The sequence below is a fragment of the Lottia gigantea genome (genome assembly GCF_000327385.1).
Source record: "Lottia gigantea unplaced genomic scaffold LOTGIsca_270, whole genome shotgun sequence".
NCBI lineage: Eukaryota > Metazoa > Mollusca > Gastropoda > Lottiidae > Lottia > Lottia gigantea.
This window is the reverse complement of record NW_008708847.1, coordinates 55,322-71,791: the sequence shown is the minus strand read 5'-3', so window position 1 is coordinate 71,791 and position 16,470 is coordinate 55,322. Positions and strand designations below refer to the sequence as shown.

Here is a 16,470-nt window from a genome sequence, read left to right as displayed (position 1 = left end):
CTTCTTAAATGCATGGTGCTGTGAGCCTCCTATAACAATTCTGTCCCCCCCTGCCTACCTCCCCACCCTCCATCTAACATAATGCCACTGATAAACTGTCTATCATGTCAGACTAGCATGGTATCAAAAACATGATTGTGTAGACAATTAAAATTTCCTATTTTGGAAATATCATGTTTCAGAAACTTCAGACAACTGGTATATCCTGCAAATGGCTAAAAAGATGTTTTCATGGCGCCAAATTAGTCTATATAGCTCTTAGAGCAATAATTAACATAACGACTTATTATTATATTATTCAAAAAGCACACAATAAATTACATACATATATTATTATGGCAGTAAAATATGTTGAATCATTTAGAAGCAGTCTGGTCTGAAATTAGTTTCGGTACTGGTATTTGTTTCTGATTGTCCAATTTATTCAATGACCAATCATATTCATTATATTTGATATCTACTTTTCCAAATTTTTCTAACTTTAACAGTAAGAGATTGGCTCTATCTTGTTGTTCTTGATCTAAATATGGTATGATCCACCTGAAAAAAAATCACTTTTCCTTTATTCCTGAAACCTAGACTGAGCTTTGATGAGCAGTAATCACTTTACCAAAGGTATACTACCTCTTAGTAATTTTTATTTTTTAACTTGGCCAAAATGAGTCTTTATTTATCAGTGGAATAACTATACAACAGAATCCCTCTATAATCTAATAAATCTATAAAACTAAGTAATTATTCATTAAACTAAGTTATTTTCAAACATGCTTAGAAGCATTCATTTAGAAGTTTCAATAATTATTTAGTTTAATGGATATTATATAGAGATTCTATTCTTGGCATCTGGTAAGTGGGTATGATCAATAATTACTCTTATCAAGCAATTTTGTGAATATTTGACTATCAATTAAGTGCTTGCCAAAATAGCAGGGATTAGTCTGCCTGTTTTTGATTTTTCAACCATCTTGCAAAGCCTATGGCACATTGACACATTTCCATGTCAGTCCCCCAAACTCTGACATAGGCCTATGCATGGATTGAATCCTAAGGAAGCAAGAATTTAACTCACTGAGCCACCACAGCTCCCCACTCCTGAACAAGCAAAATGAGTATCACAATCTAACCTTATAACATCAGTATCAGTGGTTCCAAAATCTTGACGATACCACTGAAATATCTTAGACAACCAAATCTCATCAACTTCTGTAAACATAGACACTTCTTGACGACAAAAACTTTTAGTGGCTTCTGTTAAAGCATGATCTACATTTTCTGGTGTATACACATTAATAGCCGGACATGACTGAAAAATATTGAAAAACATCCATTGTTATGTACACTTTACAATTACCCTAAAGTGCTTGATTTTTATATCTTATAAGTGATTTGTCACATATGAAACTGCATGTGGTTCTTTCATGGAAATAACGAAAGTAGTCCACAACCATTTTGAATCTCTTCCTCAACTTTAAAAAGGCTATAATATTTCAAGGTTTAGAAATGGCTTTACATGTGATTTAAAAAGCTTTGTTGAAATATCATAGCATTTTTCATAAACTTGACTTGAAGTGAATGTAGTTATTTTAATTAACATGACCCAAACATTGATTGATACTCAATGTCCAACTTATACTTTGTGATTCTCTGTCTGACATTTGAGTTGCCCTGCCAGTAATGTCTGGAAATAGAGCCAAATAACAGTCCTGATGTAAAAGACACAACTGGTGATGGTCTTCGCTTCAACATGGATGGACTTTTTCAAAACGAAACTAGGATTAAAGGATATATGACATCTTTTTTGATGCTCATCAAAGGGTAAATATCCATTACAAATGAGTATTTTGAATATCAAATTTGCGCTCAGAACAATCAACATATACAAACGTTTTGGATACAAAAAATAAATAGGGATAATTGACTCAAAATGATCCTTAGGATTAGGGTTGGGCGAAATACTGGTATCACAATATAAAATACTGGTATAGGAATTTATATTGTTAGTAAAATCATCTGACCAAAAAAACGATGTACTTGAGAAATATCACGATATACCCATATTGTGATTTATTAAAGCTAAATATCGTGATATATCAAAGCTAAATATCGTGATATCAACTTGAACCAACATCGCCAATTTATTTTGAATTTAATGGTAGCCTGGTCAAATTTTTTCGGAATAACAAGAACCACAGACCTAAGAGGAGAAAGGCCATGTGTGGCCCTGAAAGCTTCAAAGCCATTTGAGTCAATCAATGCTTGCAATTTAGAAGGTTTTGACAAATAGGCATTAATAATGGTATTGTGCATCAGATCTAGTAAAAGTGCTGAGCACAAAGATAACACACCCACATCCAAGGAGAGAAACTAAAAATGTAAAAAGAAAATTTTGAACTACCTTAGCTCCACAAACTAATGCAAAATGTATTCTAGGATCTACAGTTTTACACACAAATTTTAATCTTGGGTCTTTTTCACTAAAATGAAGTTTTTCACATGCTGGGTGGGATCTATTTCCTAAAAATAAACAGACAAATATTTGGGGTATAAATAGAGATGGGTAAAATGATCCAAATAAGCGATTATCATCACTAGGAAATTAATATTTTGGTTATCGATTATCAAATTTCATAATCAATCATATGTTACATTTTCTACACTTAACAACCAGTAATCTCTTCTACATAGTTTCTCTTCAGCACATAACCCACAATAAACTATAATAACTGATCATGGCAAGAATGTATAAAGCCAAAATTACCCATGAAATTAAGAATTTTAGCATGTTTTTAATTGAGTATTTACAGGGTTTCTTAATTAAATAATTTCGATTATTAATCAATTATTAATTGCTTGTCTTCCATGGATAATCACTCTCAATTTGGTAATCTATACCCAGCCCTAGGTATAAGTTAGTTTTTAAAATTCAATTTTTCAACATAAAACTGTCAGACGCTCCATGAGAGGCTAGCGACCTCTCCATATATCAGCCAATTCATCTTACCTCTTAAAATGCCATGTTCCATATCATCTAATTTGAATATTTGTCCACCAATATTATAAGCTGTTGTTTTCCAGAACTGATAAAGTTTTAATACTGAATCAGGAAGACTCTTTTGTTCTGATAAACTGTGTATTGTCAATGCATTGTACACATCTGGTGAAAGTTAAGGATCAGGTACATACAAAAACATCATATATATATTTACTGTATATTTGCATGTATAATGCACATTTTTTTTAACACTAAAAAGGGCTGGTCAAACTGGAGGTGTGCATTATAGACAGTGGCAAAAAATTCAAGGAATTTATCAAAAGAGGTTTACCAGCCAATATTGATGGTCGCCATTTTATAATTGCACACTGATGGTCAAAGGTGCTAAACTGGAAGACCATACTCTACAAGGCTATATATTATTAGGCTGTAGGAAATCAGATGTTCTTTAGAATTGCGTGTGGCTTTCACCACAGCAAGAGAATTCATTGAATGAAAAGACTTCCGGCTAAATTCTTATTTGCAAAAGAGCATCATGGAAAATTCAAGCAAAAAGTATTAACATTTGTATGAACAAGAAAAAAAACATTCTATGAATTCATTATCGAGCTCATTCAATGTTACTAACATGTTTCAGATATAAACTCCTCATCAGGACAAGGTGTTTGAAAATAATGAGGGTATGGCCATTAAAATGCCCTGAAATTCAATGTTAAGATTTTTTCTTCACAGGCCAATGCTTTGTAGATTTAATTACCTGATTATTTTGACTATATTATTTATAATAAGATATATACTATGTACTGGTTGGCTACACAATGTACCATTAAGGTATATAAATAATTAATAGATATTGATAAAATAATAATATCTCCTCTGAGAATACCATACCTAACTCTAACTAATTATAACACCTTAGAACAGTGGGATGGATTTTACTCAAATTCCATCATAATGAAGTTACTTCAAAGGGAAATTCAATTAGTGAATATTTTTACATATTGATTAAAAAGAATTTTTGAATACGAAAATAATAATATATGAAAATGGAATTATATGTTGAAGACTGGAATATCAACTAAGTCAAAATAACTTATAGATTAATCTCAAATAGAATAGAAAGAAACAACAATATTTTACAAGGATAACATCTTAAGTTCACTAAGGATCCCTTCTACCAGCTGGTCCTTGACCAAACCTCTTGGCATTGATCTTTCCCAGATTACCCGTTCCCATTTACAGCTGGGTCGACTGGAATCATGAGTGAAGATGACTTATTCACTGTCATTAAACTTTCTCTTTCCAGTCGAGATCGGAACTCAAAATGACAATTTGCTCTACGTAACAAAGCAACTAACATCAATTACAGAATCAACGTGCTAACCAGATTCAAGAAGAATTTATTAATCTAAATATTTGCATATAGTCGTTCAAATATTGTCATTACGAACTGATAATGCTGATGTCAGCCATTTCTAGAATATTCAGAATCAGAATTTGACGGTCTCTCCCTGAAGTTAAACATAAACTAATCAGGGCTGTTTTAGATGTTTGTCAATATTAAAATACAGGTATGATAGATGACAACATAATATTAATAACAACTACCAGACTGATAGAAATCCTATAATGGTGATTTTCTAGTGCAATATTGGTTCTTATTTTTCTATTTGTTTGCTCAGTAGTAGACTGTCACTAATTACAAATACATCAATACATCTTTTACAACTGTTTAATAAAGTGCTTGAAGCAGCTAATCTATTTTAAGATTGCTACTACTGAAGGGATTGAAAAGATGTTTTTCTAAACTGTCTACATGTATAGGGAACACTGATTGATATGCACCATTACAATATCAAATCTTTTTAAGTGTTTTATGACTTCACTATCGCACAGGCCCTTAGATATTATAAGTAGCTTTTACGATAATAAAAAAAAACAAAAACTTTTCAATCCTTTAAGTATCTATATCCCCAGTTCCAAATCTATGGGACTAAGGTGTCAGGGGTGTGGAACTAGGGTGTCAGGGCCCAAACCCGTGGGACTAAGGTGTTAGGGGTGTTGGACTAGGATGTCAGGGTCCAAACCTGTGGCACTAAGGTGTCAGGGGTGTGGGACTAGGGTGTCAGGGTCCAAACCTGTGGCACTAAGGTGTCAGGGGTGTGGCACTAGGGTGTCAGGGTCAACTGGTGTAGGATAAGAATTTATTTTGAATTGAGAGAGTACTTAACATCATCACATGCTGGAAATGTGGATGAAACAAATTTTTGGGGGTGTGAAAGGTCCAGGTGATTGCTCTAGGTGTGTGAAGGCTAAAAAAGGTTGGAACCACTGTTCTATATGATCAGTTACACTAATTAAATTTAGACCAAACTTTCATTCCATTCTTTTTCGTAGCCAGTAGAACAAAGGGCCTCGGTTTATCGTCCCATGTCGAACGGTTAGACGCTTTTTCCATGACAGCCCCTCTCAGCTGCATTACTGACAGGGGGAAACCAGGTTGAAAAATCTGAAGGTATTATCTCAACCTATGCTGAGATTGAACCCTGAACCTTCAATTAGCGAGCAAGCATCTAACTCACTGAGCCACTCTATTTGATCAAGAAATAGATTTCAAATGACACGCTTTAATTGGTGGAACAAGCTTTCGGTAGAAAACTTCTTAGATTACAATGTAGATATCAGAAAATGAAAAAGATATGAAATTATGATATAATTCTAAGATTGTTTGTGCTACAGGCTGACAAATGGAAACCGAAAAAGAGCAGGCAAAAGCTAAAGCCAGACAACCTTTTGCTCATTGCACACTCTATAGTATTAAACCTTGTTTCATTTGCCCAATCATGTGCAAAAAATTGGCACATAAAACTTATTCTTTAATTATTTCATTTAAGTTTCAGGATTTCCTCAGCTAATATTATTATTACTATTACACAGGCTATTTCTTTATATTTAACCTTGACAAATTACATATTTATTTATTTATTATAGTTTTTGTCTTCTTTCTAGAAATATCCTTCCTTAAATTATGAATTTTTTAGTAGCACAATTCAAATATTTGTTTAGAACATTAAAGAGATCATTAAAGTGTCACTACTATCGCAAAGGGCCTGAAGTGATAAAACATATTTCTTGATTAGTTACGTCATCAAACACTTCACTTTAGAATTGTCAGAACCACAGACATCTGATTGAAAAGTGGAATGGTGTCAGATGAAAATTCTAGCCTTAACAAGTTTATTGAAACTAGAGTCTGTACTGCAGAAGGTTTTGCTTAACTCTCACTTGCTGGGGCCCACCCCCCCACTCTAACGATGGGGCTGACTTGAAACCATTTATCAATCAATTTTGATTTGCATAGCATTCTTGTATGATAGTATACATAAAAAAAAATAACGTCACTATCGAAAAGAATTTAAGGTCATCGACTTATACAGCCTTTTTACACTTGCTCAATGGCCTAAATTAACTGCTTTCAAAACTTGACTTTCTGTGTTAACTAACATAGTTTTTTTTTTCTGTGTCACTTCTCCACACTTGATTTATGTGAATGGAAAAAAATTACAAAACAGCAAAACAAGTGGACCTGTTTTTGACCTATTTGTTATCAATAAATAAACAATAAGCTTATACAAGATATCTATATATGGGTCATAGGTTATAGGTCAGAAAGATTATTACTGAATCTATTTCTCCAATCTATTTTTATCCTAACTGTTTTTAAGGAGTGCTGATCAATAGTTTTCAACTGTCTGACAACGTTCTGTGGACACATTGAAATATTACTATTTTTTTTTAACTATTTACACTTATCATCTCAAACCTCTTGTTTTTGTTCCTTTCTATGAGTTAACGCTTGCTCGCTAACCTGAAGGTCCAGGGTTCAATCCCGGCATATGTCGAGATAATACCTTCAGATTTTTCAACCCAGTTTCCCCGTCAGTGATGTAGGTAAGAGGGGCTGACATGAAAAAAGTGTCTAGTCGTTCTAATGGGACAATGAACCAAGGCCCCGTGTGCTACAGGCTGTGCACGTTAAAGATCCCTCTACAGTTGGAAATTGAAAAAGAGCAGGCTAATGCCACAGTCCTGCACCCTGCATGGCATTGCCCGTCTTCATTAGCTCACATGGTGCAGAAAAGTAGGACGTAAAACTGCATTCACTTCATTTCATTGTTTTTGTTTCATATTTCATTACATAGGCCAGTGCCTTTTTGAGAATACTATTCTCATGTCAATTTTTGTACGAAAATTTGTTTTGAAAAATTTAAGATAGTCTTAAAAATGTAAATTTTGGCAAATTAACACTGACTTAAGGAACAAAAAATTAAAATTATTAAATTTGGCCATTAAGAGAATATATTTATCAGTGGACTTATAAACCTGGTATCATAACTATACAATACAGAATCCCTGTATAATCCAATAAATACATAAGAGGTTTTGAATAATCATTTAATTTATGAATTCATTGGATTATAAAAGGATTCTATTGTATTGTTATGACACCAATGATAAATATATATACTCTTATATGGCCAAATTTGTGAATTTAAATTTTATGTTCATTCTACAAAGCACAAACTCAAGACAATATTATGGAATAAGCACACTGCTTAATATTAAGTGTTTGTGATTTGTACTCTTCACTTGAAAATGTCAATTAAAGGGACAGATGCACCATTTATGGAGGCTGATTTCAGACTCAAATATATGTAAATCGTCTTCTAGAAATGTATGAAAATCACATAATTCCGTTAAAAATACTTCAAACTAGGCATTTTCTGAGTTTCTGAGACTATGGTAAGATTGGTCAAACAAATGGCGAATCTGTCCCTTCAAGAGGAATTATTTTGAATTTGTCATTTTTCAGTCTGTTGCCCATATATTTTGTATTCCTTCATTGGTATTTTAATCAGATAATTTCACAATAACTGATTAATTTTGATAGAGATAATGGATATCAGACATATTTGTCATGAAAAGATCAATATCAGTATTGAATATTATTGACAGAATGCAATTAAAGACTGGTTACTGAAACAATTCACCTATATATAATTTGTATCTATGGAGTTATTCAATCATTTTATCAATAAGTCTGGTATTTATTACATTTTAATAAAATCGCTGCACAAATTTTGTACTCAACAGATATTAATCAAAATACCAAATAACCATGTATCAAAATTGCAATGTATAAGATGGAAGTCTATAAGCCATCAAAATCAGTAGATATGAAATGATTCTAACAGTCATTCTGGATCATATTTATCAAACTATTGGATTGTGTTAGATTAGAAACATGTTATTTTATTATTTATTACATCACTATCTCATGCTTGTGACATCTCAAGGTCAAGTAGAATATTAATATCAAACAGTTAGGGCATTAATCTCAAATATCTGCCATTATTCCAGCCTCTGATAACTATCTATAGGGGTAGAAATCACATTAAATAAAGGAACACAATTTTATGGTATACTACTTCTGAGTTTTATTACACACGACGTTTCAACAAATCTAGATTGTCATCATTAGGTGAATGTAGATTGTTGAAACGTTGTGTGTTATAAAACTAAGGAGTAGTATACCATAAAATTGTGTTCCTTTATTTAACATTTACAATAGCTGGAATAGAGGCAGATGTTTTGGACTATTAGGACATGTGAGGACAATCTAAATTTCAATTAATTTTTCTGTTGAATTGCAGAAGAACTGTAATTTTATCTCTGAAAGGTGATACAGATAGCTGAAATTTTGACCTTTTTCAATTAGAATGATACAGCAAAAATATTGAAATGATTAATCACTTTCACAAAGTTGAGACAGATATCAAACTATCTATTGTAATATTTTTTGTCATTATTAATGTCAGCGATATACAAATCAATTTTTGAAAAAAAAAGACAGAAGTGAAATGTCAAATGTGATAAGATTGATAAAAAAACAAGAAATTCAAATCAGACATCAGACACTGTCAAATCTTAATGAGAATATGTCATGTTCAACAATACAATTTCATTTGTAATTTGTTAGGCAATATGGACTAGACAATACGATAGATATATTGTACTGTTTCACTTGACAGTGACAGATTAATTAATCAAAATAATTAAGACTACCATTATTCTTAGGGCTTGCCCTTATTTACCCACACCTCAATGGTTCAAATCTGATGATGTTTTACACTCATGTATAAATTTGCTATGATAGGATTGTAGGGGAAATGAGCATCGTGTCCAAACCACACCCCCATTCGTCTAGGGGCCGTGGTAACAAGTGGAGAAAAATTACTTATTCATAGATAAATATTTTCCAATCAAAATTGGCGCAACTGTATTGGTAGCAAATTTCAGCCAATCAAAATGAAACACTTGTCACGTAAAAAAAAAAACGAAAGCAGTGTGCCAGAATTGAGTAAGATTTTTGTTAAAGAATTGAAGCCGAAAGAAAATCAAATCTTACTTTGGAATATTTACTTGGAAAGAATATGTTATCTCTTCAAACGGGCGGCGGCAAAGCGGTGTTGTGTTTATTTTACAAGACCTCATTTCTGTTCTACCAATCTGATTGGTCAGATTTAAATACCACCAAACTCATTTCCACGCTCCAAAAACGAAGTGTAGTAGGGTTAGTTTAATATGGGTTAATAAGACTTGTCAAAACCCGTATTCGTTATACGACTTGGAAATGAGATGAAGAAAAAATGAGGACGGACTGTTCTTTTTTACAAAGAAGCCTACAATACACTTGACTCAAAAGTGATTACATCATAGTAATATCAATAGAAACTACTCTTGTAAGCTGAATTGAAAAACTGACATTAGTCTTTTTAGTCACTCAGATGTAAACAAATATGGTGCTACAAGTTAGAATTCTATTCTCATAAAATATAACACTAAACAATATTCTGCTGACAATGATATAATATTGCCCTGCCATATTGTTAATATCTATTGATTGCACCATAAATTATGATTGTGTAACTACATGTCATCTTCACAATGTCAAGCCTTCTCTTGTATCATGACTCACTGTCTTTCTTTTATTACTGCAACAATTTGAGCAGATTAGCAATAAAGTTATATAAGGGCATCAAAAAATGTCTGCCCTACAACATATACAAAATCCAGAGATGGAAAATGTATGGTTTTCAGAGTTTTTAACTTCAATCAAAGGACCCCTCTAGTATTATCTCTTGTATATTACATCATTTATTGTATCTTGTTGTCTTTTTAACTTTCAAATGCAGATAATTCTAGACACACATGGTTTCAAAGGCTAAAATTTCGAAATTGAACTGTGAATACTATAACTGAATAGCTTAGCTAAAAATTTCTGTTTCTGAGAATAAAGTATATTTGGTCACACAGATGGTGAATCTGTCACTTTAACGTAATAAAATTTGGTATCATTTGGGACAACCCCACTTTAAAAGTGTAAGTAAAAGGATACTGATAAAAAACACTTTCTTCTCCACTTCTGATAAAGTATTAAGATCTATATTCTGTAGTTGACAGGCTTGTTTTTTATATTCTGGGAATAGCTGGCTGGTTTTAAACTTAGAATAATCTACACCTTTGCCATCATCTGCCATAAATTCTCCTTTCAATCTACAATCAAAATACAAAAAATACTTGTTATTCATCAAACTGATTCATAATAGAATAGAAAGTCTGCAAAGAAATTTTAATAGCAAGGTTTCTTCTATTATACAAGGTAATGCAATCAAAAATATTTTCTAAATAGCCTAAAAACTATAGATAACAATTTAGTGAAAGAACATGCATATTCAACTGTAGACCAAAATAGATGCCTCTATTCCAGCCTCTGATAACCATTTTGAAAGTTGCTTGCTGGTGTTGAGACAGAAAAACAATATAATATATTATATGGGATTTTTGCAGGGTTTTTAAACCTAATTATTTAAATTTGTTCTGTTAAACCAAGATATTTTTGAAAAGATGTCACATCTGCAGGTCCATCAATGTTTTTTCTAACTAAACTGATCTCTCATTGGCCGTTCAAAACTGTGTGCGCTGCCAAAGGGTCAGGGGTCACATAGTCACTTGATACCTACAAAACTAAAGTTATGGTGATGCCCAACACTAATTTACAGTCATAAAGGTAATTTAACATTATGTTTGAACAAAAAAACTCATCTTTGAAAGTGTGGAAAATTCCAATAAAACAGGGCCTAGGTTTTCTGACTAGTCCAGCAATTTAGACAAAAACAGCTGTATCTATTCCAGTCTCTAATAGCTATTTGGACAGATAACTATCAGTGAGTATCAGGGGGCTTGAATAGAGGTAGATGACTTTGACTATTCCAGCCCATTAGCCTGCTGTCAAAATATCTATCAGAAGCTGGAATAGATGCAGATGTTTCGGACTAACTTTGGTAAACAGGTTTGGTTTACTTTCAAGTCTCCGCCAGCCTAATTCCTGCTACAGCTCCTAATAAAACCCATGGTCATAAATACAGCATTCTGATTCCATGCCACTATTAGTTACTACAGATATCAAATTGAGACTTCGGTAATAATTTTTAAGGCTAAGGCCTAAATATTGTCCGAAATATCAGACCAGGCAGAACGGAGAAGTTTCTCGACTAGAATTTCAAAATATATTATATTCTACGTGTCAGCCAAAGACATGCGACCTTTTGCGTTCTTACCTAAGCATAAGTTTCTGTAGTGTTTTGGACAAATCAACAGCCGACACAGGTGATTGATCCGTCGGTTTGTCAGAGTTGTACACTATCACTTTACTTTCGTCTTCCATCTTGTCAATCTGATAAAGCTAGCTAATATCGAAGTTTCGTAAAATACATATGAGCTTTTGTTATTCCAATGCATGAGTGGAAATCGACTTCAAAAACTATCTTTTAACGTGCTTGCTAGAAAGATGCAAATAATTGAATAATTTGATTGGAGAAACTGTTTTTGATTATTCAAATACGAAACTAAATATTCCTTCATTTCTTCTTTTTTTTTGCTCGTACAATTTCATAACTGAAATCCTTTGAGCTTATATTATTATAGTTAGGATAAAAGGAAATTTGATTTTAAACAAGGTTATTTTATGAAAGGTTTGTATAATATAATTTTCCTGTCGGTGGTTTCTGTAAACATTTTAGAAATTTATTCGTTTTCTTTCCATTAAAGATAGATGCTGAAATTTGAACGGACCGGGCACCTGCTAGTCACGTGACTTAAAAATGTCTTCTGCTAGAGAAATTATTTCGAGAAATTATTTATAAAAAATAATTTAAACCAATGTCTTTCACTTTGCGTGGCAATCTGTTCATGGCTAATTAACTAGTGCAGTTAATTGAAATGGAGGAAAGAAATTTCAGACAATATTATTACGAGAAATTTGGTTTTCGAGTGGTAGAAGAGAAAAAATCGGTGGAGATTCTTTTAAAAGAACATCACCTTGATATTGAAAAGTTGAGACAATTCTGCTTGAGATTTACTCTTCCTGCCATGTACAGATTAGTTGTTTGGAAAATTTTACTAGGTTTGTGTAGAGAGAAACCAGAATAATATGTACAGGCTATTATTATATTACACATTAGTCATTATACATTACATTAGCATGGTGCAGAAAATTAAGAATTAGAACTCCACTTTTTGCATTTCAGTTTTCATTTTATCATGTTTATTACAGGATTGTTAATATTAAGATTTCACAGTCTCATGCATTGCATTTTTTTTATTTTATTTTATTTTATTTTTTTTCGTGAAAATTGTTTACCCTCATGATATGCCAAATCTAAAATGATGTTATGAACATTTCAGGTGTTTTACCTGCCAGCCAGTCTAGTCAAAAGTTTGTACTTGAACAGAGAACACAACAATATAAAGATCTGCATCATGGGTTAAAATTGCTGAAAAGAATAGATTCTAATTCACTAGAGGAAGAAGTTTTATTGAAAATGTTTTTATTGGAACAGGGTTGTTTGCCTTTTGAAGAAAGTAATTTGGTAAGCTCTTTTATAGGATTATACAAAATTCTTTTTTATTTTGTTTTTTTTAAGGAGTTAAATGTCCTTGTAAAAGTTTGATCTGTCTGTGTCACATTGCAACATTTAAATCTGACATCTGGTTCTCATTTATATAAAAAGAAATTAGGCATTTAGGCATCTCAAAAGCTGACAATGGAGTTTGTTATTATTGAAAATATTTCATTTGCAGAAGAAGGATGATGGTTTTCTGTCTTTTCTTGCCATAGCGAAAGGAGTTTGTAGTTTAACAGATGATAATGTTGACCAGTATTGGATATCAACTAAATTCTTCACATACTTTAAGAAATTTCATGACAATTTTCCAGTGCTGGTAAGATTAAGAATGTTTTGCTAGTGTAATTCACGGGCTTCTCAGAAACATCTTTAACATACAAGTACAGTTCTAATTACTTGTCTGCAGATGTCACTGCAATGATACAATGGTACCAGAAAGCTGGATGCAGAAATCAAAACTTCCATCCACCTGGAATGGGCTAGCTCAGCTTTGGTTCCCCAGTTTTAAATATGCTGTCATAGGGTTCTTTTATGCCTTGTGCTGTGAGCCCCCTTGACATTTCTGTGTCAGTACTTGCATCCCTTCACCTAGTCTACTGATTCAAAAATATTTGCCACTAGATATAGATTTCAATATTTTTTTTTATTTCAGATAGATAAAACATTGGTTTGTTTGAAAAAGGAAGATAGTGATCTTAAGTTATTAAATCATTTAGAACAACATGATATATTGAGTTCCCTCCCTTTAATAAGTTGGTTTCGTAGTTGTTTTGCTGATGTCCTTCCAGAAACTTCGTTTGAAAGGTAAATATATGAAGAATGATTCCAATTGATAAACACATCCTACTCTACCATACTTTTACCACTAAAAATCTGGTTTGAGGGATGAAAAGATTTTTTTATATATGTAGGCAGTCAGAGTTTTTATGATTCTGTATTTTCCACAGACAATTGTTCCAATAATGTTATTTCTGTAAATTTAGATTATAAGTATTGTGAATTTCTTTATTAGGTCCAAGAAGATCTATATGATTACCGTTATGATCTTCTTTGACTTAGTTCATTGCATATTAGCATCACAATTATTGTAAACATAACTTTAACCCTGTGTCAGTGCCTTATATTGAATAGTAACTTGTTACGTTTCAATCACCCTAATCTATATATGTAGGAAATGACTACCAAAGCATCTTAAATGGTAAATTATTTCCCTTTACTTCCAATGGAGGCTTATAGCCCCCTTGACCCTCAGCTGATATTTTCCATTTCCATGTTTTTTTATTCCATACTAGGATCTCTGTACAATAAAGATATATAGTCAATTTGTTATTCTACTTACAGAATTTGGGATAAAGTTATTGGAGGTAGTTGTGCTATTCTAGTTTATGTAGCTGTGTGTATATTTTTAACTTTTAAAAGGCCTTTATTAAGCATGAATAATACAGATGACATGGTGAAATATCTACGGAAGGTATGTGTATGGATATAACAAAAGCTGGCTAATGTTTCATTATGAAAATTTCCCAAAATACTGAAGTTTCAATAATATATGATCAATAAACGCAGACAAATAATCAGTCCAGAGTCAACATTTACCCAGTGCCAGGTTAAATTGCTAAATAAATGTGTACTGTCTTTTGTAATGTAAGTTTTTTTTCTAAAAGCTAAGCATTCTTACTCTCATGGTTCAGAACTTTTTGGAGAAAGGGGAAAACCCTCCACACCTTTATGGTGGTTCCTGATGTGCTGTGTGTTATAATGAGGGTATGCTTACTCTTGTAGACACCTGATACCACTTTTCATTTTGAAATACCGGTACTTGGGTGTTATACACTATTTTGTTTTTATCTCAACTGTGATATGTTCTTGTTGTAGATTCCAGCTGATTGTGGTGATAAAGTTGTGAATGAAGCTATTGAATTGTGGCAGAAAAATGGTTGTCATATGATGCATCCCAAATCTGAGTCCCCAGCTCTTGATAAATCTATATAAAATTATATAAAGCTTTTTGTGATACCATATCCTTATATGTATGTATGTTTATTAAGTATTATGGCCCTATCAAAATAGTGGCTAGTTTTAGCATTTATTATGAGATTTGTACAGAATAAGAGAGGGTCGCTTAAAGAGGCATGATTTGGTGCTGGAATATGTATTATCTAATAGGAAATTCATCATGTAAAGTTGCTTACACTAAAATTATTATGTGTAATGTTCCCCAAATTTAAAGTAAACATCTAATTGATTCTATAAATTTAAAAGAATCTGTAATCTTTCAAAATGAAATTTGTGATCTTTTAGTACAGAATTAGAAAGGGTCACTTTTATAGGCATGTTTTGGTGTTGACATATGTATTATGTATTAACTTAAATTATTATATTTTCATTGACCCAAATTCAAATTCTTTAAATCTATAGATATTGAGCCAATTTGTAAAATATCTTCAATGAACTTGAAGGAGACTTTCTGACATATGCATATGATTTGCAGCTTTGTGCCCTGTGTTTTTAAGAATCATTACCAAATTATGATGTAACAGGAACCACAGGTATCTGATGAAAAATCAAAATGGAGAAAGTAGAAGTTATCAGCCTTCCAATACACATGTACCAGTCTAATTAAAATTAGACCAAACTTTCTTCCTGTTTCTTTATTAGCTTTTATTTTTAATATAGCCATTTCAGTTAGGGTCTAACAACAGCCCTCTTGAACATTTGTCAAATTAACCTTTTGACCTAACTGGATGACGTCTGCTGTAACCAATAAAATTTCAGCTCTGGCACTTGCTATGCTGCGTTTATCGCATTGGATCTGAAGGTTAATTTGACAAACGTGCACTATTGTTAGACACTTATTTAAGTGGCTATGTAATACAAATATATTAAAAATAAAAACTAATAAAAAAGAAATGAAAATTGCTCATGAACAGGTTAGAATTATGTCTTCAAGACAATGTGATGAAATTTATAGCAATTTATGTGTTGGACAGTCATTATTTATGTGTATTAAATGATTGTTATGTTTTGTTATCTTTCCAAAAGATTATGTAACAATAAAAGTGTCATACATACATGTTGAATTTTCATTTTATGTTTGATGATGTATGTGAAAATACATGTCTGAGAAACTTATTACACTTTTTATCTTAGTTCTGTAACAATTCTTCTGTAATATCTTGTCTATATATCAGCTTGGGGCCCCATCATACCTATCTAATTTACAATGTAAATGTGAGACAAACACACAGTTTTAACAAAACTTGCAGATGGTAGTGTCCACAGGAGTTAACCAATGTCCCCTCTTATTCGTATAAGTCCAAAACATTCTATGGTAGAGGTGTTTTACTGCAAAGGGGTGCAACTCGTATCTACAAACCTTGACAATTCAGACAGTGACCAGTGAGCAAGACGTTCTATTTGAATAGGCTTTCTTGAGCCCATTTCTTCTAA

General features: G+C 32.3%; 3 protein-coding genes across 3 annotated transcripts; 1 reads left to right on the top strand and 2 right to left on the bottom strand.

Moving 5' to 3' along the window:
* Positions 1-356: 356 nt before the first annotated feature.
* Positions 357-3,346, bottom strand: LOTGIDRAFT_175346 (hypothetical protein; the record flags this gene model as incomplete). Its single annotated transcript, XM_009056364.1, has 5 exons — positions 357-540; positions 1,125-1,303; positions 2,396-2,514; positions 3,002-3,126; positions 3,324-3,346. 5 exons carry the CDS (start codon positions 3,344-3,346, stop codon positions 357-359), a joined length of 630 nt encoding a protein of 209 aa, XP_009054612.1.
* A 7,061-nt stretch (positions 3,347-10,407) lies between these two features.
* On the bottom strand, positions 10,408-11,780 carry LOTGIDRAFT_175345 (hypothetical protein; the record flags this gene model as incomplete). Its single annotated transcript, XM_009056363.1, has 2 exons — positions 10,408-10,609; positions 11,674-11,780. 2 exons carry the CDS (start codon positions 11,778-11,780, stop codon positions 10,408-10,410), a joined length of 309 nt encoding a protein of 102 aa, XP_009054611.1.
* Positions 11,781-12,225: 445 nt separating this feature from the next.
* On the top strand, positions 12,226-15,283 carry LOTGIDRAFT_227338 (hypothetical protein). The gene is made up of 6 exons (XM_009056362.1): positions 12,226-12,518; positions 12,800-12,984; positions 13,196-13,336; positions 13,673-13,824; positions 14,362-14,491; positions 14,896-15,283. The coding sequence occupies exons 1-6, from the start codon at positions 12,335-12,337 to the stop codon at positions 15,010-15,012; spliced, it is 909 nt and encodes a 302-aa protein (XP_009054610.1). The 5' UTR covers positions 12,226-12,334; the 3' UTR covers positions 15,013-15,283.
* The last annotated feature ends 1,187 nt before the right edge of the window (positions 15,284-16,470 follow it).

What these genes read in the sequence shown, in the direction of transcription:
- LOTGIDRAFT_227338 (XM_009056362.1), top strand. Translation starts at nt 12,335, where the DNA reads ATGGAGGAAAGAAATTTCAGACAATATTATTACGAGAAATTTGGTTTT. An exon ending in TGTTTGGAAAATTTTACTAG is followed by an intron (nt 12,519 to 12,799) that starts GTTTGTGTAGAG and finishes TGAACATTTCAG; the next exon opens with GTGTTTTACCTGCCAGCCAG. An exon ending in TGGTGAAATATCTACGGAAG is followed by an intron (nt 14,492 to 14,895) that starts GTATGTGTATGG and finishes TTCTTGTTGTAG; the next exon opens with ATTCCAGCTGATTGTGGTGA.